The 27,913-nt window shown below is 41.1% G+C and overlaps 1 protein-coding gene across 1 annotated transcript in view; it reads right to left on the bottom strand.

Annotated features, from left to right (window-relative positions):
* Positions 1–27,529, bottom strand: part of det1 (DET1 partner of COP1 E3 ubiquitin ligase) — a 39,432-nt gene extending 11,903 nt beyond the window's left edge. Inside the window, exons 1-6 of the mRNA XM_057837263.1 lie at positions 27,294–27,529; positions 21,495–21,840; positions 18,438–18,704; positions 18,146–18,358; positions 17,810–18,033; positions 221–350 (exon numbers count right to left, since the gene is read on the bottom strand). Of these exons, the coding sequence (XP_057693246.1) occupies positions 221–350; positions 17,810–18,033; positions 18,146–18,358; positions 18,438–18,704; positions 21,495–21,743 (1,083 nt within the window). The 5' untranslated portion in view covers positions 21,744–21,840; positions 27,294–27,529. The remainder of the gene's footprint in view (positions 1–220; positions 351–17,809; positions 18,034–18,145; positions 18,359–18,437; positions 18,705–21,494; positions 21,841–27,293) is intronic.
* Positions 27,530–27,913: the final 384 nt, after the last annotated feature.

The raw sequence follows: 27,913 nt of genomic DNA, 5'->3' as shown, positions 1-27,913 counted from the left end.
TATGAAAAAAATGTACATAAATAGAGTGTAATTGAATTCTTCTGTTGCTACCCTGAATGAGCCACGGGACTGAACCAAGTCTGTAGAAGAAATGGTCCTTGGAGATGAGGAAAAAAAGGAATCCTTTTTATACAGCACAGACAACAAAAGACATGAGGCAATAGGAAAAACCCAACAAAAAGAACCGCGCGCGTGTGTGTGTGTGTGTATATGTGTGTACCTGTGAGGGGTCTGTGACCCTCAGTGTAACCACGTCTTCACTCGTGTATTTAATAAAGAGATGATGCTCATCCAGCAGCTGCATCTTCCACATCCTTAGTCTCCTCAGCTGATCGAAAAACTGGAAAAATCTAACAGGAACAGGCAAAATATTTTATGATAGAGAATAACACGCACAGTTGCATTAGAGCAACACTAAGTTTTCAACCTTCAAAAAATATTTTCAGAACATTTGTGATAATATGACTGACAACTAGTTGAAGGACCCCTCTTTTATATGTTGATGGGGTCTGTATTGCTTCCACCGGCACTAATCAACTTTGGGGAGGGTGGCAGTCCTCTCTTGCTATACAGCGTGGAAAGAATCTTTTTGAATGCCTTATCCAGCCTCTGCCGTGATGTCACTGCATGCTGCATTCAATACATCCAGAAGAGTCATCTGAGTGTGAGGCTGGCAATCAAACACTTGCCATCTCCATGTGGAGAAAAATTCTTCTAAGTGATTGGGGAATGGGGAGTATGGTGGGAGAAACTCCATTACCATTCTGTTGTGGGTTGCAAACCATTGCCTGAATATGTTGGGAGTGGTGGAAACTCACATTGTCCCAAACTGTTACAAATTCTGACAGGTTATCCCTAATCTGATCCCTCTAGTGTTCAGGAATGAGGTCCGGTAGAGTGTGTCTGAAAAATTGACAAGACATTCTGCGTTGTAAGGCCCACGATGGGAAAATAGGTGAGCACACCATTTGCTGCGAAGGCAGCACCCATGGTTACCAATTCAAAACAGATTCCGAAAATAAGTAATGAAAATGCTTAGAAATAAGTAGGGTTGGGCATCGCACATCAATGGGATCTGGGACTAACACTCCAGATCTCCCGGAACCGTTCGAATTTTTTAATTTCGATTCCAAGTTTCGATGCCCTAACCGCCAATCTGGAAAAAATAGCTGCCGAACACCACGAAGAAGAAGCTACATGAAGTGTGTGTTTGTGCATTGCAACTTGATTTCAATCGTAGTCACTGAGCGCCAGCGCTCGACAGTTTGGCTCAACTTCACAGATGAAAATGACCAGTCAGCTCAGTGCAACCTTCGCAACACAGCTATATCATGCAAAGGTGGCTGCACGACCAATATGATTAAACTAGGGCTGTCAAACGATTACAATTTTAAATCGGGTTAATCATAGCTTAAAAATTAATTAATCGTAATCAATCGATATTCAACCCATCTCTAAAATATGCCATATTTTTCTGTAAATTATTGTTGAAATGGAAAGATAAGACACAAGACGGATATTTACATTAAACATACTGTACATAAGTACTGTATTTGTTTATTTGTTAACAATAAATCCACAAGATGACATTAACAGTATTAACATTCTTTCTGTTAAAGGGATCTATGGATAGAAAGACTTGTAGTTCTTAAAAGATAAAAGTGAGTACAACTTATAGTAATTTTATATTAAAACCCCTCTTAATGTTTTCGTTTTAATGAAATTTGTGCTTTTCTTTTTGTGAACATTATTTTTTTTTGAGAGACAGGAATATTTTTGCTGTGCTTTCACTAAATGATACTGTAGCAACTTAACTGTTCCGCCCAAATGCATGATAGGAAGTTGGGCAACCATGACTGTCAGTGGTGGATGCAAATGGTGTATGTTCTGTGTTGTGTTCCTTAAAGCGTGTTAAGGAAAAGATCACCTCCTATCATTCTACCCCACGTCGCTCACCTCAATAATTATGTTTGTTGTGAAAGAGTTGCCAAAGTTCATGCCAATAAATGCCTGTGTCCACTTGCATTTCTCTGCCTCTTAGCTCTCAATGGGCAAAAAACAGCTCCATTGTAATCTGTTTGAAGCAATGCATGGGCGGGACATTCCGCGCATGCATTAAATGTGTCAAATATTTTAATGTGATTAATTTAAAAAATTAATTTGTGCCCGTTAACGAGATAAATTTGACAGCACTAGATTAAACAGCTCCAACTTCATGGAATACAATTGCCGAGTAGTGTCGTAGCTGAGTGCCATGGATTTTATGCACTGCGCCAGACCTCTAACCAGTCAGAATCAGGTAAGCAAAACAATAAATTACTTCTGTCTTGTGCTGCTGCCCTGGATTAAGCGATGGATGGACGGACGGACGGACGGACGGATTTGGTGGGATGGATGGATGGATGGATGGATGGATGGATGGATGGATGGATGGATGGATGGATGGATGGATGGATGGATGGATGGATGGATGGATGGATGGATGGATGGATGGATGGATGGATACTACAGTATACACTACTATACTACTAGTATATACGGTACATACTGTTGTATGAGAAGAACTAAGGATTCGGCTGATTTTGCAGATTAATACGTTTATTTTTCGCATCACGCCAGCCAAACGGCTGCAGAAAAATCTTGTTGTATGAGGGAGAGGCGTTTGCGCCTTTTTGGAGTTTCAAAAGGTTCCCATTCACCGTGGATATTGGCCAAAACAAGCCCTACTACTGTGGGACCATAGGACTTACAAGGAAGTGAGTAAACATCTTGTTTTGTATTATGTCAAATACTGGGATCGTTTTAATACGGAGGTGGCTTGCATTTTGTGGCTGACATGCTCCTTGTCGCACATACCCCCGCCGAGCGAGCATGGCTTTTGCACTCTTAGTGTGACCGATGTTCTGTCAAATTTTCCACCCGATCAGAAATTGCAACTTTGTGTGTATAATAGCCGCGAATACAGCGATTACAAAGTAAACACTACAAACTTTCTTTAAATAAAGGACTACTTACGTTTGATAATTGATAGGCATGTAAATAGCTCTCCTCATGCACATTAGCTGCACGTTAGCTGCACAGCAACTGCAGCCGACCTCCTCCGGAGTACGAACTGTAAATTGCTCTCCGCCGGGCGGCTTGCCGATCAGCGAAGACAATCGACAACCCAGTCATCATGTCAAATAATCCGGGCTAGTTATGTGTGATTTTCCACTTCGAAGATTCCGCTCTGAAACATCACTCGGTTCGGGTCACGCCTCTTCTTTGGTACATTCTCCGAAGCCGGGGAAGGGAAAGGACATAAGCCCGATTTAGGTGTCATAAAATATCGTTCGGGAGGTGCGACAGTAAAGGTGAGGTCGACAGTTTTGACCATTATGGAGTAATTTTGCCATGTCGTCCTGAATAAGTGCATTTTTATTATTTCATATTCCATTTAGCACAAGACTGTTATTTGTCATGACCATGCCATTTATTTAGCAATTGGGGAAAAATATGTGGATAAAAAGAATATCCTGTAAAAATACTGGAGTAGAAAGACTGAAACAATGACATTTTGCGGCTCTCTTCGTCGCGTTTTCCTCGTTCTGAATAATTCCCCCTCGACGGGCTGACTGGTCCTTCTCAAGCCATTTATTTAGCTATTGGGGAAAAATACTTGGATAAAAAGAATATCCTGTAAAAATATTGGAGTAGAAAGACTGAAACAATGATATTTTGCGGCTCTCTACGTCGCGTTTTCCTCATTCTGAATAATCCCCCCTCAATGGGCTAAATAGTAAAACCGATGAGCCCATTCTCCCGCTGACGTCATCCACCTGTTGGGGACGCTAGAGCCCTATAATGGTAGGCGTGGCTAACCGGCAGATTAAAAGACTAATTTCTTGTCATCTGCGCTTTGCTACATTGTTGTATATATTCGAATCGTCTCAAAATATGATTCTAATTCACATAACAATGCTATTTAACACGTTTTTTTCTCATTTCGTATGCTCTTTAAAGCAGCAATGGAGATAAGCACAAGAGGAATAGAAAGCAAGTTGACTGAAATATATAGACAGTTATGGATATGCAGTGCTAAACAAAAGCGTTTTTAGCCCTGATTTAAAGGAGCTAACAGTTTGAGCATACTTCAGACGTTCAGGTAACTTGTTCCAGAGGTGAGGAGCATAATAACTAAATGCTCACTCACCCTGCTTGGTTCTTGTTCTTGGAACATGCAGGAGACCAGTTGTAGACGGCCTTAGGGGTCTAGATGTCTCATAGGAATCTAACAAATCAAGCATGTATTTTCCAAGGCCATTAAGTGTTTTGTAGACGAGCAGTAGTATTTTATAGTCTATCCTTTGACTCACTGGAAGCTAGTGTAGCGATTTTAAACCAGTGTAATGTGGTCCAGTTTCCTTGTATTTGTGAGGATTCTGGCTGCAGCATTCTGTAAGTTTTTCCATGTCTTGTTGAGTCAGAACCCCCTTAATTCTGGCTATATTTTTTAGGATGTAATAAGCAGATTTAGTGACGGACTTTAGATGGCTATCAAATTTTAGGTCTGAGTCAATAATTACACCAAGGTTTGTGACTTGATTTGTAGCTGTAAGTGACATTGTGCTAAAGTGCCTGCTTATCTTTGACCTTTCCTTTTTTGGGCCAAAAATGATCACTTCTGTCTTCTCCACATTTAAATGGAGAAAATTCTGGCACATCCATTCATTGATTTAATGAATGCATTTACTCAGGGAGACTAAGGGAATATAATCATGTGGGGACACAGAAATGTACAATTGTGTGTCATCTGCATAGGTCTGATGTCATACTGTTCCATAATCTGAGCTAAGGGAAGCATATAGATGTTAAAGGGGAACTTTGAAGTAAGGTTGGCCAACCATGTTTTTGAATAATATCAATGGCTAAACAATTATAAGCATATTTTCATTATTTTTTTTAACGCAACCCTTCCAGATTCTTTGTTTAACCCATAGCAACGCCCTTGACAACGAAAATGCTTTTCTTCGGCAATCTTCGGAAATCTTCGGAAATTACGTCACACCTAGACATGCGAGGGAAGTCCACCATAGAACAGTATTGTTTGTTGCATTGCTTCTCGGTAAGATGCCACAGCGGTGTGTGGCGATGTTTTGTTCTCGCTCAAACGAAAAGTTGTATGAGTGGCCAAAGGATAGCAGGGAACGTAAATGGACATCTTTCATTCGCACGAAGCGAATGAATTTCACGCCATCATCGAGTAGTGTTCTCTGCTGCAAACACTTCGAAGATGCCTGCTTCCTTAACCGGTCTGCTTATGATCAAGGATTTGCCAAAAAGTAAGTGTGATTTTTGGATAGATGACTGATGACTTTGTCAAAGCATAGCTGCCTACTGTTGTGGAATTGAACAGTATAAGCTAGCGACGTTAGCCGAAAGTTAACTCGTGGAAATCCCCAATCATAGTTGTTGTTGCGTTCGCTAGGTTAAGCGTGTTTAAATTGTGCGTCATCTACGATCATGTCCGAAAGGGTTAATCCACTGTCAATCGGGAAACGGGTGTGGATGTGCATATAAACGGGTCGGCATCGCGGTAATTCACGGTCACGTTGCTGTAAGAGATACACACCGCCGGTTAGTTTGTGCACATTTATTTGTATTTGTATTATGTATTTCCACCTTCATAGAATAGAATAGAATGCCTTTATTGTCATTACACAAAGTGTTATGAAATTCAAAGCTGCCCTATAGAGTGCACACATACTTACACACAGAATAGTATATACAGTCTCCAATATGCAAAATTTAAAAAATATGTCTATATATAAATAATTATATATCTACATATGTATATATTTACATATCGCAAGATAAAACAATATAAAAAGGGTCAAAAAGTAAGGGTAAAGTGATATTTGATAGAAGCATCGGTAATAAATATTGGTTATTAACAGTGCAATAAAACATTTCAGTTTTACAGTACGAGTCCATTTGTAGATCGCGGCAGTAGTATAGGTAAAAGTGACGTGTGATACCTTTCAGTGATAAATATTGGTTATTAACAGTGAGAGAAAGAAAAAAAAAAAAGTTTACGATATTGTTACTCAGTGCAGACTGGAGTTGAGTATTGTGACAGCTTTAGGGAAGAAGCTGTCTCTAAGTCTATTAGTTCTAGCCGATATAGATCTGTATCGCCTGCCAGAGGGTAGCAGGTTGAACAGATGGAAGCCGGGGTGTGTGGTGTCCTTTATTATGCGTTTTGCTCTGTTCAGGCATCTGGAGGCATAGATGTCAGCCAGGGAAGGCAGGGATTTGCCGATGATCTTTTGGGCTGTGTTGGTCACCCTCTGCAGTCTTTTCCTATCTGCCACTGTGCAGCTTGAGTGCCACACTGACACAGCGTAGGTCAGCAGGCTCTCTATGGTGGAACGGTAGAAGGTCACCAGCAGGCTTGTGCTCAGTTGTCCCTTTTTGAGCACTCTTAGAAAGTGTAGCCGCTGTTGGGCCTTCTTGGCCAAGGCTGACGTGTTTGTTGACCAGGATAAGTCCGCAGAGATATGGACCCCTAGAAATTTGAATGACTGCACTCGCTCAACGCATTCACCTTTGATGTATAGGGGGGCAGGAGTGGTGCTGTTTCTCCGGAAGTCCAGGATGAGTTCCTTTGTTTTGGAGATGTTTAGTGCCAAGTTGTTAGTTGCACACCACCTCTCCAGGTTCAGGACCTCATTCCTGTAGGCCACCTCATTTCCCCCTGTTATCATCCCCACCACTGTAGTGTCGTCAGCAAATTTGACGATGATGTTCTCCGGGTGGCAGGGGCTGCAGTCATATGTGTAGAGCGAGTACAAGAGTGGTCTCAGCACACAGCCTTGCGGTGAGCCAGTGCTGAGTGTGCGGGTAGATGAAAGGTGGCGGCCCAGTTTCACCTGTTGGGGCCGGTTGATTAAAAAGTCTTTAATCCATGAGCAGATAGATGATGGGAGCCCCAGGCTGAACAACTTGGGGATTAGGATGTCCGGTAAGATGGTGTTGAAAGCTGAGCTGTACTCGATGAAGAGCATTCTGACATAACTCTCTTTCCTCTCCAGATGGCTCAGCGCAGAGTGAAGAGCTGTGGCTATTGCGTCCTCCGTCGATCTGTTAGGCCTGTATGCAAAGTGATGTGGGTCCAGGTTGGGGGGGAGACAGGTTTTGATGTGACGAAGAACCAGTTTCTCAAAGCATTTCGTTATGACGGGGGTGAGTGCTATGGGGCGGTAGTCGTTGAGGCAGGTTGTAGGTGACTTTTTGGGGACAGGGATGATGGTGGCGGATTTCAAACAGGTTGGGATGATGGCTTGCTCCAGTGACCTGTTGAAAATGTTTGTGAAGACCTGTGCTAGTTGATCAGCGCAGGCCTTCGGCACCTTTGCTGGTACTCCGTCCGGTCCAGTGGCTTTCCTGGGGTTGACGGCCCTGAGTACTCCTCTCACCTCCTCAGGCGTCACCCTCAAGATGAACTGAGGAGTGCCGGTGATTGCTGTTAGTTGAAGTGGGGGTTGTGGAGGTGTGCTGGTAGTTGGTGTGTTCTGTAGTAGAGGCGGAGGAGGTGGTCCAGGGGGTGGTGTGGCTGTGTGCTGCGCCCGGGCTTCAAAGCGGGCGAAAAAGCTGTTCAACTCCTCCGCTAATGCCACATTTGAGTCCCCGGCTGACACAGCAGAGCCCCTGTAGTTTGTGATGGCCTGGATGCCCTGCCACATCTGCCTGGGGTTTGTGAGCTGCTCCTCCATCCTCCTCCTGTGGTCTGCTTTGGCAACACTGATACCTTTCCTCAGGTCGGCCCGAGCCCTGCTGTATTGCGCTCGGTCACCAGATCTGAAGGCTGCGTCTCGGGTGCGAAGGAGTGCGCGTACCTGGCCAGTCATCCATGGTTTTTCATTTGGGAACACCCGAATGTTTTTCACCCCGGTGACTGTGTCAATGCAGTGCTTGATGTAGGATAGCACCGCATCCGTGAATGTGGCCAGGTCCTCATGATGGAAAATGTCCCATTGTGTTCGCTCAAAGCAATCCTGAAGCTGGGGGAGTGCATCGTCAGGCCAGGTGGTTATTAAGTGTCTTTGTGGCTTTGATTGCCGGCTGACTGGGGTGTATGCGGGGGGTAGGAACAGGGAAAGATGGTCAGACTGTCCGAGGTGGGGGAGGGGGATCGCTCTGTAAGCATGTTTTATGTTTGAGTAAACATGGTCCAGAGTGTTCTCGCCCCTCGTTGCACACTTCACATGTTGGTAGAATTGGGGCAGCACGGTTTTAAGGTTGGCCTTATTAAAGTCTCCAGCTATGATGTGCGCACCGTTTGGATAGGCACGCTGATGATTGTTTATGGTGTTTGCTAGCAGAGAGAGGGCGGTTTGGACGCTAGCATCTGGTGGTATATACACTGTAGTGATAATAACAGCTGCTAGCTCTCTCGGCAGAAAGAAAGGTCTGCATCTCACGGACACGAATTCCAGGTCAGGAGAACAGTGTTTGTCCAAGACAGTACTGTTGTTGCACCAACCTTCATTCACGTAAATGCAGAGCCCCCCTCCTCGGTTTTTCCCGGAGTCGCGATTCCTGTCCCATCTGTGTAGCGTGCGTCCTGCTAGCTGTACCGAGGCGTTGGGGATTTGCGGTTGTAGCCATGTCTCCGTAATGATGAGTGCGCTGCTTTCACGGATGTAGCGGTTCCCAGCAAGCTGTACTTCCAAATCATCCATTTTGTTTACAAGGGATCTGGCGTTGGAGAGGAAGAGGCTTGGTAGCGGAGGCTTCAGTGGCTGTTTCCTGAGCTTGGCTAGCAGGCCCGCCCTACAGCCCCGCTTTTGCTTTCTCTCGCGTCTGCGCCTCTTACGCCTGCCAGACCCGACAACAATCCACGGAGGCCCCGGTGTTCTCGCTAGCTCCTCCGGAATGTTAAAAGTGTGGTGGAATTCGTTGGAAATAGTCATTTGTTGCCGATTACCGATGTCTATCAGATCAGTGCGAGTGTAGCTTAAGTGTGAGTCCTTGGGTGACGCGAAACAAACATTTAAAACACACATAAAATACAAAAACGTGCACTTCGAGGGAGAGCTGTAAGCCGCTGCGTCCTGACGCGCCGCCATGCTTCAAGCATTGCATTGCTTATGGACAGTTCAGCGTTCACGGTGATCGCATGATAGGCTTCTAGTTTGTGTTTTATGAGAGCCGCTGACAGGTGACAGCTGAAAAATAGCGTGTTGGTTTAGCGTAGCCATTGAGTCAATCTTGCAGCGAATCAGCGAGCGCGCAGGTCACGCAGTGAATCATGGGAAATGTAGTCTCGGGACAACACTGAAGTGGTGCTTTGTAATCTGTTCGCTTGTGTGAAAAAACTACATTTCCTCACGCCATTAGACGACAATTCCTGCCGAGAGCTGTGCCGAGCTGTGTTCTAACTTTTCCATAAGAACTGCTCCATTTGTTAATAAAGAGACAAGGTTGTCAGCGCGTCGTGTGTTCGATACATTTGTAAACAAAAAGCTCATAACAAGACACTATGCACAATCCGTTTAAGAGACGCTGGAGTGGGAGGCGAGGAGGAGATCGGCGAGAAGCAAAACTTCGCGGTCGAATGTGGCGGCAGTCCGCTATTATTTTGTTTTCTTATTCTTGCCACAAAGTGGAGAAAGCCATCGAAGACTCATCTCCTTCTTTCCCCCCAACGTTTTTATATTATTATTTTATATGCACGAGAGCTGCCGGATCTGCCAAAATGAACATGAAGTCTGATTATTATTTTTTTTAACAATGTCATCAGATAGACAAAAACATAACATTATGTGCAAATGCCTGCATCTTCAAATCATAAAAATAATAACAGCCTATATCTTACCAATGTTGTAATCTCGATGAGTCTTGTATCTATTCCATGTCAGGTAGTCTAGGCACACTGTTTGCATTCTGATTAGCGTCTGGCTAATACATGTTAGATCCAACATAAAATTCCAAGCTCCTCTTCTTCCTCCAACTCTTCAAAAACTTGGATCTCCTGCCTTGCGCTCGGTCTATCGCTTATATCGCTGTTTGAATCATTGTTTGAAGGGCTTTGTATGGCGGCCGTATGTATGGAGCTGCCAACGCTGTTCCCGGTGTGACGTATCACTTCCGGGTTCGTCCCCTTTCAGGCTCGAACTTCGGAAACGCGATTATTTTGTCAAATATACAATATATAAATTATTTTTTCATGCTTTATTTGGTGGACAATGTTTAATTACTTTACTTGTGACCCTATTTGGCATGTGAAGAAATTAGTTCACACCACAGCTTTAAATAAGAGTGGTCCAAGAATTGACCCTTGAGGGACTCCACATGTGAATTTGGTTCGTTCTGACTGATGGTTTCCGATTGACACAAAGAAATCCCTATCATGTAAATAGGATGTGAACCACTGACGAACAGTGTCAGTAAGCCCTACCCACTATTCCAATCTGCTGAGTAGTATGTTGTGATCAACCGTGTCGAATGCGGCGCTGAGATCCAATAGTAGCAGAACAGATGATTTACCTGCATCGGTATTCCGACGAATATCATTTAGGACTTTGATAAGCACGGTCTCAGTGCTGTGGTGTTCTAGGAAATGAGAAACCGCTTTTTTGATGTGGACTAGTGATACAATGTTGTGAGGATTGAACAAGTAGTTTTGATTATTTCAAGTTTGAGCAGAGAAATGTACCAAAGTGACTGAGAAGAAAACTAACATAAAATGTGATGTTTTTTTAGATTGCTAAGCTTCTGTTCACAGTGCACTCATTTTTATTGCTCGTTTATTCCTTTCGGCAGAGTTTTAAATAAAATTGAGCAGTGAATGAATTTTGTATTTGTTTCTCTGAATATCGACTTAAATCTCTGTATATTTTATATTAAAGATACACGATAATATCGGTCACCGATAATTATCGGCCGATAATGGCAATTATGACGTCACACAGATAATCCAGATAATAAAAAAATTCAACCGATAATGCAATCCGATAATTATATACTTGATTTGGCCTCCAAATGTGCGCAACCGAAGAATTCAGCACGCCGCCTCCTCAACCCCTCCCCTCTCTAAGCCCCTGAGGGAGGAGGGGTTGAGGAGGCGGAGTTACACGACAAGAAGTAGTTGAATATTATGGCGGCTGTTACTAAAAAAACGACGCTCTCGCCATCTGCGAAATATGTACCGTAGAAGTTCCACGAGGCAGAAAGAAAGCGTCCTCATTCAAAACCACTAACCCAGCAGCCATTTAAACCTGCATCACAAAGATTTTTGGAACGAATATGAGGCTGCTGCTAGCGGGAAAGCTAAAGTTATTGTAAACACTAAGTTAAACTACAGGGCTTGTGACGATACAGAGTCGGGCTCTTTGGGAATGCAGCCCAAGGCGGGTGGTAAATTCGCATCTAAGGCTAAACACCGGCACGAATGGAGACCGATAGTCGGCAAGTAGCCGTCTTCCGACGGAGCCCGCTGCTCTGGCCGGTCCGGCAGGCCGCCGCCGAGCCCGGTTCCCCGGCCTCGGGACCTCCAGTGAACACCCCGGTTTCGTGGTGCGTTCCCCCACGGCGTGCGAGCAGAGCCAGGACCCGAATACGCCGCGGCGAACCGGCCGGGGCGGGCGGATTATTCGGTACGTAGCTGCCGCCGAGACGAGACACGGTTTTTTCGAGCAGAGCCAGGACCCGAATACGCCGCGGCGAACCGGCCGGGGCGGGCGGATTATCCGGTACGAATGTAGCTGCCGCCGCCGCCGAGAAGAGATACGTTTTTTTTTTTTTTTTTACCTAAATGACCCAAGAGCCAAAGCCCTGGATAAAAAAATAATGCAGTTTATACGACCACCATTCTTCATGAAAAAGTGATGTCCAGTAAGCAAGCTTATCATGACGGCACAGTGGTTAGATGATAATTTAAACATGGAGAAAACGAAGTCAGCCAGTCAATAATGCATTCCGTATGTAAAATGACGAGCGGTCAGATGACTTTGTAACGCTGCCTTTATTTTCGGCTTAACAAAACTCGGGCACAAAACAAAACACACGCGGATGCGAGCTCCAACTCCGTCCAAATAGTACTGCCGTGTAGCCGTTTAGCTGCTGTAAAACAAATGTCGCGAAAGCCGCAAATGTAAACAAAGCGTTGCAGAATGGGTACATGACATCTCGCTCTTTTGAGTTAATCATTTTCACAGTGTGCAACAAAGCATATAACATTAGCAATCACTTTTCAAATTATTTAACTTATTTCTCTGCTCAATTACAGTCACAGTAGATAATCAAATTCTTAAATCAATATTCTGTAGCCACAAATATTATTCAAAATCTTTCCTTCTTCCAAGTTTTTTTTTTTTTTTTTTTTTTTTTGTAGGATTAAGTATAATAATGTATTGCTTAAAACAATGCTGTTAAGATTATTTTCAGCTAGCTATTTTTCTTCCAATAAATCTGAGAGAAATACACTTGAAGCGATGGAAGATCATTTCACTTATTGCCAATAGATTTACACTTAAAACTGACTAGTTTTAAGGAAGTGTGTTTTGCAGTGTATTAATGTTATATATGTTAGGAATGGCTTACTTTTGTGCAACTTAGGTATTTACTCTGTAAGTAATTGTTGCCAAAGGTTTACCATTACACAATGTCAGACAATCTGTCATTATTTAGATGTTTGAATTGACGACTTGTTCATATTTTATGTTGAAAAAAAGAGCAATAAATTATATTTTTGGACAGTAATATTTTCTTTTGTGTATACTTTAAAATTTTACATAAATCTTTTAATAGAATTATCGGCTTGACATTATCGGTTATCGGTTGGAATGAGGAGGAAATTATCAGTTATCGGTATCGGTTGAAAAATGTATTATCGTGCATCACTATTTTATATATACTGTATATATCACATTTTTGCATCGGGAGAAAATTCTTTTACTTTTTACTTGTAAATTTTAATGCAATTACATTTGTACTTTTAGTATATTTCCCCCTTATCTGTACTTTTACTTAAGTAACAAAAAGAGTACTTCATCCACCACTGTTAGCAGGCACTGTTAACACAATGCATAAAAACAAACTCAAATACAGGTAAAAAGAAAGCGAAAATAAAATAGGCGGACACTATTTTAAAATCCCATACCTATTTGCGTACCATACCATGTTACGTTCCCGTATTTTACATCTTGCATGCAGACGAAGCCCGTTTCTAGTTAGATGAAGTGGAATGCTGTTATTCTTAAACACTGCATCTTTTTCCCCTATAGCCTATGATGTCCCCGTTTTTTTGGCTAGCCTGACCGCAGTGCTTAACTCCTCCACATCCAATGAAACACTTGGACAGAAAATGTGCCGAACAGCCTCTGAGGCTTTTTGTAGGCGTTAATAGAGTGCAGCCAACTCGCCTCGGTAAAGTAAATGGATGTTGTATTTACCCTCCATCCTTTTCGTACAGCTGAAAGCCGAACACTGCGGAATACTGACAATGCATTTTACTTTATGTCGTTTTTCCTTGTCAAATCCATGTTTGAAACATTGTACACTATACTAGAGCTGAAACGATTACTAGAATAATTCGAGTAACTCGATTTTAAAACTTGATCTATGCATTTTCTCCGCCTCGAAGAATCCTTTAATTTTGCCAGCTCTAAGCATTAAGTTTTGCCCGGACTACTTTTAATACGGCACAATGCGCTAACGTCACGTGCGTAGAGGAAGGAGGGAGAGGTGGCTGTATATTTGATTCCAACCACACATGAATATAGAGGTAATGACGAAGAAACCGACGAAAGCGAAAGTGTGGGAGCATTTCAAGCTGGAGACCAAGGCCAACACTGTTTCCATGTATTCACTGTAAGACAGCGTTCGCATTACACTACCACGGCCCAGCCCTGGCTACACACGGCCCCGCCAACGCTTCCACACCCCCGGCTTGACCCCGCGACCGATGACCGCCCCCGAAACCCGGGCCGGGCGCCACTACACGACCCGCCCACCTAGCCCCCGCTCCACCATGTTTACTCTGACATCGGAGGACCGATACTCAGGACAAGGTAAAATTAAGGTAGCACTCATAAATAAGATTAATATTTCTGTACCTTGCTAACGTAACGTTAGCCCTTCGGAGGGCTATGTTTCTATTATGTAATTATGACTACTGTCGATGTGTGGCTAACGTGTCTTTCATACAGGCTTTATTTAATCTGTAAAAACACAACGCTGTAGAGAGATGAGGGTGTAAAATAAAAACATAATAAAGCTGTCATTTCAGCTCGATAGTCATTAATGGATAAAATACAAGTAGCACTGGTGCATAATGTGCTCCAAAACAGCAGGTATCATACATTTACGAGGGGCATTCAAAAAGTAATGCACTCAAGTGCATTGCTCGTACACGATTTTACCAATCTTGTGTATATTTGGCACAAACATGACAGGACACGCCTTTTTGCGATTGTTATATCTGTTTTTCTTATTTTCTAATTTTTAAAGCTTAAACTAGCTTCCAAAATGACTGCCCCTCTTGAAGCTCGTCAGAAACAAAGAGCTGTAATCGAATTCTTTGTTGCAGAGGGAGAAACCCCTCTGAGGATTCACAACCGGCTGTAAATGTCTACAAGGATGATACCATAGACTATAGTACTGTAAAAAGATGGGTACAGCGATTTAAAAACAGTACTAAAGACCATGAAGAGGTGGGTAAAACCAGCATAGCCGATAAGCCCCTTAGTGGTCGCCCATCCACCTCTGAAGAGCTTATATTTTTGCCAAATATAAACAAGATTGGTAAAATCCTGTACGAGCAATGCACTTGAGTGCATTACTTTTTGAATGCCCCTCATATTTTGTACACTGCAAAAACTCAAAATCCTATCGGGACGTACAATCTAGACTTACACTTAAAACTTGACTAGAACTTAAACATAGCTTGACACAAATGAAAATTAAAATATTTTTCCATGTGTTTCATTTTAAGTGATGTGTGTTATCAAGCGTAATGACATTTTTAGGGTGAGTGAAAGCACTGAATGTTTTTTTATTTTCTAGTCACATCTGAGATGTAATTGTTGGCTGTTTTCAACAATGTACATCTAAAATAAAGACACTGATTATCTAAAAATGGTTCAATATTAGGTGAAATGTCTTGTTTTCACATGTATATTTATAATTGGCCTTTACCTAGAAAAAAATGCTTTATTCAATTACTCGATTAATTGATGGAATTTTCAGTAGAATACTCGATTACTAAAATATTCGATAACTGCAGCCAGTGTTGTCACAGATTACTTGGAAAAGTAATTTACTGTTAACTGATTATGCCTCAAAAGTAATCTAGTTACTTTACTAATTACTTTATTATCAAAGCAACTAAGTTATTTTAAAAGTAATTTATCAGTTACTTTTTACCAATTTTTCTCCCTTTGCCGCCCTAACATAAGAATGACAACAAAAAATTGTCATCCCATGTAATTGACTTTCCGATAATTGAATTTAAAGGGGAAGATCAGAATTTTTCACATAAGGCTTTCTCTTCGAGTTAGCGGAGGTTTAATTAGTCAATGGAGTTGATTTTAACCACCATTGACTCGCGCTAGCTTAGCCACTCCGGAGCCCTGAAACTAACAAATAACAGAAAACCTGCATGGAATTTGTTGAAATCTCCACAGACTTATTAAATCCCGCTTACTCAAAGATTACGCCTAATGTTAAAATTCTGAATTTCGGGTTAGGGTTAACAGTGTATCAGTGCCAATGTAATGCAATGCAAATTGACTGCATTATAATCAACAACACACAAATGAATTGCACAGTCCAATAAACACAAAGGTGGGGGCAGGCGCGGATGCGTGCGCACAACCTGGAAGTACGCCGTACACATGCAGTCAATTTGGCCACATAATGTAGGGGCAACTAAGCACTTCACACTCAATCGGACTTACAACACATCCCAAAGATGTTAATCGAACATGTTACCTCACGGCATAAATGTGCAGCACGAATATGACGAAAACAATGCTTGCGAACTTGGAGCGATGACTACCCAGCGTTCCAACGGCAAAGCTACAAAACGGCTGTGCATGTCGGTGTCCAACCTATCGCTGGAACCCTCCAGAATGAAGGAAAAATACTCTGGTTCATTCATGGACGTATACAGTTCAATATTCCCTCGCACATCTAAATAGATGGCTGCACTCGTGCTTGAATGTGCAACTGTGTTGGCACACACCTTTCTCAGTCTCAAAACGCGTCTGATTTGAGACCAAAACAGAAGGTAACTGTGAGTGTTTACCATGAAAACGAACACATAGCGGACACCTTTCTATCATTTTCTATTCAAAATGCTTTTCGTACATGACTACAATATTCTTCAACCTAAATACATTATGAGGCAATAATATATAGTAATAAACAGACACTAAGGAAAATCAGATATTCAGATTAATCAGATTACTAGTTTGGAAAAATGAAAAAAGGCCCGATAGGCCTCCTTCTTCAGCTTGACGGCATCCCTTACTGCTTGTGGCCACAAGCGGGTTCGGGGATTGCCGCCACGACAGGCACCAACCACCTTACGGCCACAGCTCCGATCGGCCGCCTCAACAATGGAGGTGCGGAACATGGCCCACCTTGACTCAATGTCCCCCACCTCCCCCGGGACAAGGGAGAAGTTCTGCCGGATGTGGGTGCTGAAACTCTTTCTGACAGGGGATTCTGCCAGATGTTCCGAGCAGACCCTCACAATACGTTTGGGCCTGCCAGGTCTGGCCAGCATCTTTCCCCACCATCGGCGCCAACACACCACCAGGTGGTGATCAGTTGACAGCTCCGCCCCTCTCTTCACCCGAGTGTCCAAAACATGCGGCCGCAAGTCCAATGACACGATTACGAAGTCGATCATCAAACTCCGGCCTAGGGTGTGCTGGTGTCAAGTGCACATATGAGCACCCCTATGATTGAACATGGTGTTCGTTATATACAAGTGTTTTTGCTTGCAATAATATTTATTTTGGCTTGCTAAGTTTTCACTTTCAAAAGAGTATTAAATGCGAATACAAAATAAAAATCTTTGAATGTTTCTTCAAACTATGCAGAAATGCACTTTCATTTTACAGGAGCAATAAATTAAAATCCCTGACCTTAGCCTCAAAATATATATAAAAAAGTAAATGATCTAAGGAAAACAAAAGAACAATTGGCTTGCAAGAACTTGCAAACGTAGGTTAGCCAAAGTGCTATACTTTTTATTTTACAATGCTCTCAAGAAAGCGTTCAAACACATATTCCCACAAAAAATACTACTATACTTTTAAACTAAATAACAAATGCATAAACAAATATACTGGGTCAAACGAAAACTTCCTTAACAGGGAGCAGCAGCCATGTTAGACCAGTTATGGCATATTTACTGTTGCCACTAGAAGGCAGTGTATCCACCCAAATAAATAAAACTAAATGCAACACTTTAAAAACAAACCATTACAACATCGTTCTAATCAAACAAATACTCAAAGCAGCAATTTTTTTTTTCGAATTACTCGAGTTCATCGATGCAGCACTGATGCGGTCATCTTTTTCACTGAAGCCATCTTTATCGCTAATACCACTGGAGAAAGCCTCAATGATCTTTTTTCAATACACCAAAAGGATCTCTGATCTAATGTGCCAGACGTTGGCGGCCATTTTGCATCTATGAAAAGTCTGGGCACAAAACCCTCATTTTATACAAACTTGAACATTTGGACTCATAGAACAGCTGACAAGAAACCAATACAGAACAAAAAAATAAATAAATTTTTGGATTGCATACCTTCTCTTGGCAGTGGCACTGCCATCCTGTTCAGCCCTTCTCCACAGGTAGACCAGCAGCCTGTGCTTAAGGGAGTTGATAGTTTTGTCAGTGTAGAGACGCGGGAAGCCCTGCTGGCTCTCAGCCTGAGCTTCTGTGTACACAGCCGAGAGTGTCAAGAGGTCATCCTCATAACAGAAACGCCCTATGGTCCTGACATCGAGAAACATTCCCTCTGGAGTCACCTGCAGGGAGGAGGCAATGACAAGAGGATTTTCCCAAATTCTTTCCTATTGTCTTCGTGTACCTGCAACTGATAACTTCTCCACGTGCCTTATGCCAGAAAAATCTGATTACCTGAAAGACATGTATGGTCTGCTGCTGAACCGACAGTACAGCCAGGATATTTCTGTACAGATAGAGGCCTTGGTTGTGAGAAAGGATGATCTTGTCAAATTTAAAGGACCTAGTATCACACAGTCTGCCTGTATGGAGGTCGATGATGTGGAGGGAATAGTCCTCTAAAGGGGACCGAGGATTAGGAGTCACAGATTCGTTGTTACGATAAACCTGTTGAAGTAATTTGATAGGAAGTGATTTTTAGCTGTTGTTCTTGCAATGATGTTTAATTATGATTGTCATGATGTACCTCAAAAAAGTACGGTTGTGGGTCCTCGGGGACGTACACGGCCGAGCCAACAATTACGTAGCGGCAGTCGTCTGTGAAGAGGCTACACTCCCGGTTAAGGTGTTCTCCATTTGATGCCACGTTAGTGACGTGGAGCAGGGAGAAAAACCGTTCAAACAGGCGGCCGCGGATGTTGAGGGAGCGCTGGTCATTGGCCGTTAGAAGGGTCTCACCGTCCTGGCCTCTTAGGAGGTCTTGGGCAGCTTGGCATCCTTGGTATTCATAAATCTGTAACAGAAATACTTGATAATAATACTTAAGAGTTTTTCTGTTACAGTAAATTGTCACCAAGTGCAGCGATTCTTAAAGTGTGATACATATTCTACCAGTGTTATGTGCGCTTTAAAAGAATCACAGACTTAAGTGTTCAAATCGGCTTAAATTTTCTTTTAATCTACTCAATTACTGTAATTTTCGGACTATAAGGCGCCACCCACCAAATTTGATACGAAAACGGCATTTGTTCACAAATAAGCCGCACTGGACTATAAGCCGCAGCTGTCCTCACTGTATTATGAAATATTTACACCTAAACATATTAACCAGTAACATTTTATTTGACAGCGGCATTAAACGACTGTCATAAGACAAAATGTACCACCGTAAAGCTTTGAACCAATTGCCCTCAAAGCCTCGTTGCCTCAAGAAGCTTAATTTGGGCATCACTGCTCCCTTGGGGGAGACAGTCAACCTCTGCTGCCACCTAATGTCAACACTGTTGTTGTCCAACATGCCTCCTAGCATGCACTGCAGCGCTACAGATGTAAATAATAATCAAAATTCATGTTTTGTGCTAGATATTTCTTCAGTTACTGTTCCAGTTGTTTCATTAATTGCCAGTTAGTGTATTTGGGAACAATTTATTTGACAGTGGTGCCATAAGACAGTCATTAAACATTCATAATTATGAAATGACACTGTCATGAACATTAATAAATGCTTATAACAGATGTCATTTAGTGTTTTCCGGCAAATTATCTCACTTTTGAATGGATGTAGCTGGACATAAATGGAGTTAGTGACATACTTTGTCAGATGACACTTAATGACATCTGTTATAAGCATTCAAAAATCCCAACGATAGTGTCATGTCATAATTATGAGTCTTATGGCGGCACTGTCAAAAAAAGTGTTACCCATTAACCTAAATAAACCAAATGAGCCGCACTGGACTATAAACCACAGGATTCAAAATTAGGGAAAAAAGTAGCTGTTTATACTCCGAAAATTATGGTACACTTTTTTGTTTTACTTTAAAGGGGGTACTTTAGTGAACTTCATAGACTGCACTTCACTGAGCCACAACCCGTAGTTCTTCTGCTTGTAAAACAAACCAAAAAAGGGCGAAACACAGTTTTAATCCCGCTTCGCTGTTAGCCAGGAAGCCAGCGTCAGTTACCGAAAGAGATGTAATCAAAGGCAGACTTTTTCACCCTCATTCCTTTAGTTGCATTACTGTGGCAGCCAGTGTTTTACTTGTTGGGAAAAATGGTTTAAGCGCGTTGTCAACGGAACAATGGTTAATACATGTAGGAAATTGCTCCAACATCAACACTGGCTCTAAATACCTCTACTTTTTTTTCCATCCGACCAAGCAGTAAACTGAGTGGATTGAGCACATAGAGTGAGCAAGCGAGGAAGTATTCTGTTGTTTTGATCAAAACATTTTACTGAAGACTGCTTTGACCAAGTGACGAATGACGTGTTGCCAATGAAGAGTTGTTAACAATGATATTGGAACGAAACAACGCTTTAGACGGCGTTGTTGGTCCCAGTGTCGTTAAATGTGCACCAGTAAAAAAAAAAAAATACAGCGGTATTTACAGTGGTACCTCTACATACGAAGTTAATTTGTTCCAGGAACTTGTTTGTAAGTCGAAATGGCCGTATATCGAGCAGGATTTTCCCATAAGAATACATTACAATAATAATAATTATACCTGTAATAATGCGGGTTCTAATGTGGCGAATGTGTTTTGCGTGGTGTACCTGAACGTGGTTGACGTAAGAGAGAAGGAGAGGACTTTTTACTTTCACTTTGTTTTACACACATGTTCAGCTGCGGCAGACAGTAGGCAAAACTAGGCATGTTGTGTTGCACAAGTTCTGAAATAAATGATTAAAAACCTGACGAAGCTGATTTTTTGGGCAATGTTACAATCATAATAATCGTCACCTTAACTTATAAAGACAGGCGAACGGAGGTCGGAGGAGGACCGTCGAGATCGAAGTCATTCTACGGCCGTTCACGGACACGCTGCCACACTCATATTTTCCATCATTTCCATCTTCATTTCAATGGTAAGCCTCACCTTTTTTTCCACCACCTGCACTAGCATTCTTGGAACCCATGTTGATTACTCTCACAAAAAAATACACCATAGGTCCGTCTTGCGGGAAAACAAAGAAACTGCGACGCTGTCATTAATCGTCGTATTTCGAGCATCTTGTTAGATGTAGTAACAAATGGCTAGTCAAATTTTACGACGGATGTCGAAAAGATCGCGTGTTGAAGCGATCGTATGTCAAGGTAGCACTGTATTTAATAAAAATATTTCATTAATTCAGTTCAACAATGTGTTATATTTATATTACTGTTCCCTTTAGTTTTTTGGGCAGTGTAGTTTCCTTTCTCGGTCATCATACTGTATGCTTCGACACAATGCAGAGTAATTGCAATTTTATGAGAGAAAATATATTGGTGGTGCTTGAAATCCCTTTAAATTTATGAATATTGTACTATATATATAACCAACACCTTATATGACGAATATTACGCTTTACTAGGGACTTGGAAATACATTTGGCGAGGGAGTACCAGTAACTTAAAAGGATACATTTTTCTAATCGGTCAAAACTAGTGTGCTATGCTAGTATACTAGTATCCGTACCGCATATTGCATTGCCACATTAGTTGCATTCCGAAGACCTCCATGGTTCAGTACAATATACTGCTAAATACATTCCACTCTTGTTGTGTGAAAAAGAAATCTTATATATAATGTAATATAATTTTACCTCAAGAGATGTTTGGTCAGATGAGAAGGCGATGAAGCAGCGTCCATCAGGTGAGAACTTTCTCAGAAAGCACGGCGGCTTCTCCACATTGACCACCGTAAAGTTTGGAAATAGATTCTGGTGGAAGCAGCGTACTCTGTACCAGTGAGCCCCCGGTCGGCCTGAACAGATCCTGCGCCTCTCAAGCCGATGGACCACATTCTGATTCTCGATCCGTCTAGGCTTAAGGGTGGGTGTGTCTTCATCCATCACTTTTGAGGGGTGACTTAAAGCTCTGCTTTTTGGATAGATGGTAGGGACACTGACAGCCAGAAAGGGCTGAACAACTACATTATTGCCCAGCTACCTATTTTTTTAAGGAAAAGTAGAAAGGGAGAAGAAGAAAATATGTTATCTCATGCTGTTTTTAAGTTGGCAACAGCAGAAGGACATTCTAATCTCACTGTAGCACTTTTACATTTTACATTTTAAAGTTGGCCCCGGTCATATTGAAGCTTTCCTGGGCTCGGGTATTCAGAGCAAGATGTGTGTATGGAGAAAATTGAGGAATAATTTAGTGTATGTTTTAGCCATGAAATAATGACTCTAATGTGGGCCTGGGCAATATGACAAAAAATGTTAGCACGATAAAAAATGTCTTTTCATTCAATGTCGATAATTATCACGTTTTTTTCTTTCAAATTTGAAGTCTGATTTTTGCCCCTGAGTGAAAGATGACAAAACCAGATGCTGCTTTAACCAATTTCTAATGTGAGAACAAAGATGCATGGTAACATACTACTACGGTATTCAATATTTCACAAATATGAGGATCATTGCAAAGAATTAAAAGTTAACAATAAGCAGAACGTTGCACAATATCTGAAGTAGACATGCAATCCCCCAAAAATTAAATAACCATAAACAGACAAACTAATTTCTATTTACACTCAGCACCATGTTAAAGGCTTTTGTGCATGAAGTCTTACGTTGTCTGAAAAGGTCAACAAAATAAATAGACAAAAAAAAATGTTGTCTTAAAAATGAGCATCAGCGCCCCCTTCTCTCCGGTGTTCGGGTGTTGTAATTACAGTTTAAATCTCTTGACTTTTATCCAACGTTTTTATTATTACTGTTGACAAAAATTAAGTGACGATGATTATCGTTATCGTTTTATCGCTCAGGGTTACTTAAAATAGTACAGTTGTAGACTACAGCTAAGTCAGGAAGCTGTAATAAAATATTTTTGAAGGAAATAGTCATCCATTTATTTCTTCATTGTTAATTGCAACATGCCTAAAACAACTTCATTAAAATGTGAAGGTAATTGAAAAAAAGGGACATTTATCCAAATAATAGTTTAATTAATCGTCCGATTAATCTATTAGAAAAATAATCGTTAGTTGCAGCCCTACCACGTGACTTCACATGAAAGCACACTGAGTATCCCGTTTCAGTTAAAAAAAAAAACGAATTTACCGACATGGTCAAAATTACGTCGGTCATCGTGAATCATCTATGTCATAGGTGTCAAACCAATTCGACAAAGGGTCAAGTAGGTGCTGGATTTTGTTCCAACCGACAGTTTAACCAATGAATTTTCTGTTGAAACAAGCAGCACCTGAAAAAGTTTAACTGATTACCCATGTAAGAGATCAGATTGGTCAAAAGGTGTCCTCTTCATTGGTTGGAAAGAAAACCTGCACCCACTTGGCCCTTTATGGAGTCACCAGTGATCTATGTAATGGTAAATTTTCAGTATACTGCCCTTCTCAGTACTAACCCTAGCTTCAGCAAGTTGCAAAGTACTCAACGATTCTTCAAGTTCAAAGATAATTGTAGTAATTCTTAGCACAAAGATTTCTCCAAAGTGCCATTTCCCTGTAAAGAGGATTTCGAATCGCCTCATAAGAGGAAAAAAAGCTTCCAGAACATTGGACTAAAATAACTGCTAATGGCTCCATGGGCAATTATCTCCAACCAAAGAATGTAGCTTTAATGTTTTAACCACATGCATTGAAGACTTCAATGGAGGGAAGCATGTGAAATGATCCACTTCATTAATTAAAGACATCTTCCTTTTTCCATCTCATCGTTAAGTTAGACAGATGGAGGTGTGCATGAATTGTGCAAAATTTGCAGAAAGAATAAAACATCTCTCCTTGCATTGAACAGACATCTTTTCTGACTTCACTATGATCGCAGTGTGCTTTGGATGCTGTATGTTAGTGCTTTCAGATATGGACAAAATCTGACATCCCAATAAAAGTAATTTTATCAATGCTGTGTAGGTAATTTGATATCCTGTATACGTACTCTGAAAAGTTGCACAAGGCAGTGTTGCTGTGGTTCTAAAATGAGTATCAAAGGTTGTTGGTTATGGAGGACCTAATCAGACAGAATGAAATATTTAAATACATCTTTTAATAAATACCTAAAATTAATTAAAATGGGAATTAAATAAATAAAAGTGCACTCAATTTTTTCATTAATTTATTAAGGGTGTTTTCACACTAGCGCTGTTTGGGCCGTTTTAAACAGACCAGAGTACTGTTTCCTCATATAGTCCGTTAATGTGAATGCGCATCCGAACTCTAGTTCGGACCGAACAACCGAACTCTGGTCCGTTAAAAAAATCGTGAGTTTCGATCCACTTTAAGCGCACCCTGTTTCGCTTGTGAATGCAACTGGAGCAGGGTGCGCTTTGCTACTTTATGTGCAGCGTCACAGCGTGGCGCTATGATTCTTTGGGCTGTGACGTTACACGCAGGGCATCCTTGGAAGCGGAAGTACAGCGTGGACGCTATTCAAAATCAATGATAGCAAGATGACAGACGATTAGACATGGCCAAATGTTGTTGTGCAGCGCTAAGCTGTTGCATTTAATACACAAAATTGGGTTCTAATGTGGCAAAAGTGTTTTGCATGCTGTTGCTTAAAGTAGCATATGAGAGTGACTGGAAGGTGGAGCCTCTCGGGGCGGCGGTTTTGTGAGTCTCGCTCTCCTGGAAGTGGCGACAATTTGACAGTCCATAAAGTCGCAAAGAGGCACAGAATAAACGTTCGTTCATTTGCTGCCATCCCTCCCACTTTAAACAGATTGGCATCTACTCGTGATAAATTCATTCTGTTTATTATCTGTATGGTAGAATATTCTAGAAGCATTTCCTGAACCATGTATCGATAATTGTGTTATCGCCATATCATAAGTTCATGGTTATCTTGAGCCTTGTATCGCAAATCATATTGTGTCGTTTATTTATTTAAAGATGCCTTTATATATTTAATTTTGTTCTATTTGGTTCATGTTTTTTTTTTCTTTTCCCAAGAAAGAAACTGAAAGAACTAGGGCTGCAGCTATCGAATATTTTAGTAGTCGATTAATCGATGGACAAGTTAGTTCGAATAATCGAGTAATCAGATAAGGAACATGAAAAATAAAATAACTGAGCTGAGCCTCAAATGTTATCATAATAAATAAATAAATAAAAATGAGGTTCTATGTACAACAAAAGAATAATTGGCTAGCTTACAAAGAAAAAGCCCACTATCTTAAATGCTATAAAATGCTTAAGTTTTTTTTTTTTTTTTTTACAATGCTCTGAACAAAAGGTTCAGACACATATTCCCACAAAAAACGGCTTAATATAACTAAAAACTAAATTATGAATGCATTAAAAAACATTAGCTCAAACAAAAACTTAGCTTACGTTGGTCTTAACAGGGAGCAGTTGGATTCAGCCATGTGAAAAGAAGCAGACCAGAGGGCAGTGTATCCACCCTAATCAATAAAATTAAAAGCAACCACTTTCAAAATAAACCATTACAACGCCACTTTAATTAAACAAATACTTGAAGCAACAAAATTTTATTCGAATATTTTTTTCTTATCGAATACTGGAGTTAATCGATTAATCGTTGCAGCACTAGAAAGAACTTCACATCCGTGCGATGGACCACGGTCTCTCTACCTCACTCATAGACTAAGTCAAACACTAAGTATTAGGGATGGAGCACCTAATACGGCTATTTTTGGACTATCGGACTATATCGGATTTGGTCACAAGATCAGATCAAGTCAAGATCAGTTGACAGCAGAGGTTGCGCTAGACTTTTTCGTTGTCTGTCATTTTGACTGACAGGGTCATAAAAATCCGGTCATAATCTATTTTTACCCGTCACTTAAATTTTTAAAATGATGATAATGACATTGTGGTGACCCTTTGTTTGGCATAATTTACCTTCCGTACTTGTGTGTCCATTTGGCCGAGCGCGTTACCGGTGTAGGTTCAAGCGCCTACACCGGCTACGACAGTCACGTGACAGAGACACTTAAGAGCCGCGCGCGGTCCCCTCACTATCCACTCGCTCTCGCTATATGATTGGCCGAAGAGTCGAAATGCTCTCCCGTGAAATGCCTGTTTAAAAATGTTCCCGTTGTTACTTCTTGCGTTCGCTTATAAGTGCCCATTTAAAAAGGAAAAGCGATGGATGATACTACACACAGAGCGTATTATTAACAAATGTTAAAGTTGTATAATCATATAGCGAGAATAAGAAACGTCACTGAGGCCCCAGTAGGTAGGTAGCCTACCATATGTAGCATATGGAACAATGAAATTAACAGTTCACCTGCTGTGGCCTGAACGTAGTCTCACACTTTCCTCCTGGTGCGCATGGACTTGAATTGCGTGCCTGCTTGTGCAGTCCCTGTTTTTTCACCTCTTTTATCAACACCATCGTCGTTTTGGGGCTTTTTGAAGAAACTTCGGACACTCAGTTGCCTTGACATTTTTTCAGAGTAAGGCCAACGACATCATGCATCAAGAGAGACAATAGCTAATTAATATGCTCACTCGCCACCCTGTGGTCTGGGGTGTGAATTGCAACCGGTCAAAATGACGGATGGACTTCAGTTTTTTCCGTCACCGTTTTAAAAAATCGGTCAACGACGGAAAATATTCGGTTAACGCGACCCCTGGTTGACAGCCCTATAGCAACTAAACATTTGAAGTTCATGTCAGTGGCCGCCATCTTGCATCAGCAAAGTTTTTTATCCTCTCTGCCTGGAATAATCAATTTTGATCACAATTACGTGTATTGGAAATATGGCATCACAACGACAAGGCAAGGATAGAAAAGTCCGTAGGAGGCGAGTACAATCAGTAATAATAGGGGTGTAAAGGTACACAAAAAAACAAAATGAAAAATATAAATGTGCTAGTTGTTTATAACACACTTTTGTGCTTTCAACAATAGGAACATTAGCCTATACAAAGCTGGAATTCTGCTCAAAAAGTAGCGGGTATTTCAAGATAATCCAACAACAATTTGCCTTTCAGACCCCTCTTATTGGTCAGCTTTCTTTCTGAAAGAAAGAAGAAGTCCTGTGCTAAAGAGAAAAGCGATCCCAATGACAAAGATTTTAACATGTATTTTACAAATGAAATGCCTCAATGAAACATTTTTTTTTTCTTATGAACGGTTTTCAAAAGCTTTATTGGTGGATTTTCTCAAATTAAAGCGCCATACAGAAATTAATAAATTTAATTGTGTAAGCAGGATGTGTGTATTATTCTTATTATTTAATTACAGGTGTTTTAGCTCATTTCAATTTATTTTATTTAAATGGCTATTATTTATTATGTATTTATATCAATAACTCAGAGCGGAACTTCAAGTCACCTGAGTGCACCTTGTGAAATAAATCCGAGCAAATTCAAACAAAACTTGTCCTTCAACGTCCTTTAAACTTTTAAGTGTGAGACCGGTAACAAACAATCGTAAATATAATGTGGGCAAATCCGTTGTTGCACTTACCGTGCTGTTGACATCTTTAGATCTGTCCCATTCATAAGGTGTTAGAAAACGAGTAAGAAAGTTTGACTTTGCGACAAAAGCGACACCTTTTACAGCGTGCCACGAAGGAAACTCCGAATTAAAATGTTGCAAGTTTTAGGGAATAAAACAAATAAGTCTGACACCAACGCTCATCCTTTAATATGGGCTGTTATCTCTAACGACGCTTGTTGTGAATTTTGCATCCGTGGTTGACAGACGAAGAAGAGTAAAAGGAAGGAGAAGAAGAAAGCACAAACGGCTGGAGCAGGCGAGCTCTTTGGAGTGCGCCACTAGTTTATCTTCAGGTCCAAATGAGCATTGCAACCGGCAGTAATGTATTGGTACTGTTTTTTTGTTTTGTTTTGTTTTTTTGTGTCTGTGTGTATTATACATCCCCTAACAAAAAGTATGGAATCACCAGTCTCGGACAAGCACTCACTCAGACATTTTACCATGTAGAACAAACTCAGATAAAAACCTTGAAAAAATAATGAATTAGTTCAAAAGTGCAACTGCTTGGGATTCAGAAATACTAAAAGAAATGAATAATAAAAAAAACATTTTGGTGGTCAGTAAATGTTAATTTTACAGAGCAAGTA

This window comes from Corythoichthys intestinalis, chromosome 5, assembly GCF_030265065.1.
Source record: "Corythoichthys intestinalis isolate RoL2023-P3 chromosome 5, ASM3026506v1, whole genome shotgun sequence".
NCBI lineage: Eukaryota > Metazoa > Chordata > Actinopteri > Syngnathiformes > Syngnathidae > Corythoichthys > Corythoichthys intestinalis.
The sequence above is the reverse complement of the archived record's forward strand: the minus strand, read 5'-3'. Positions and strand labels throughout refer to the sequence as shown.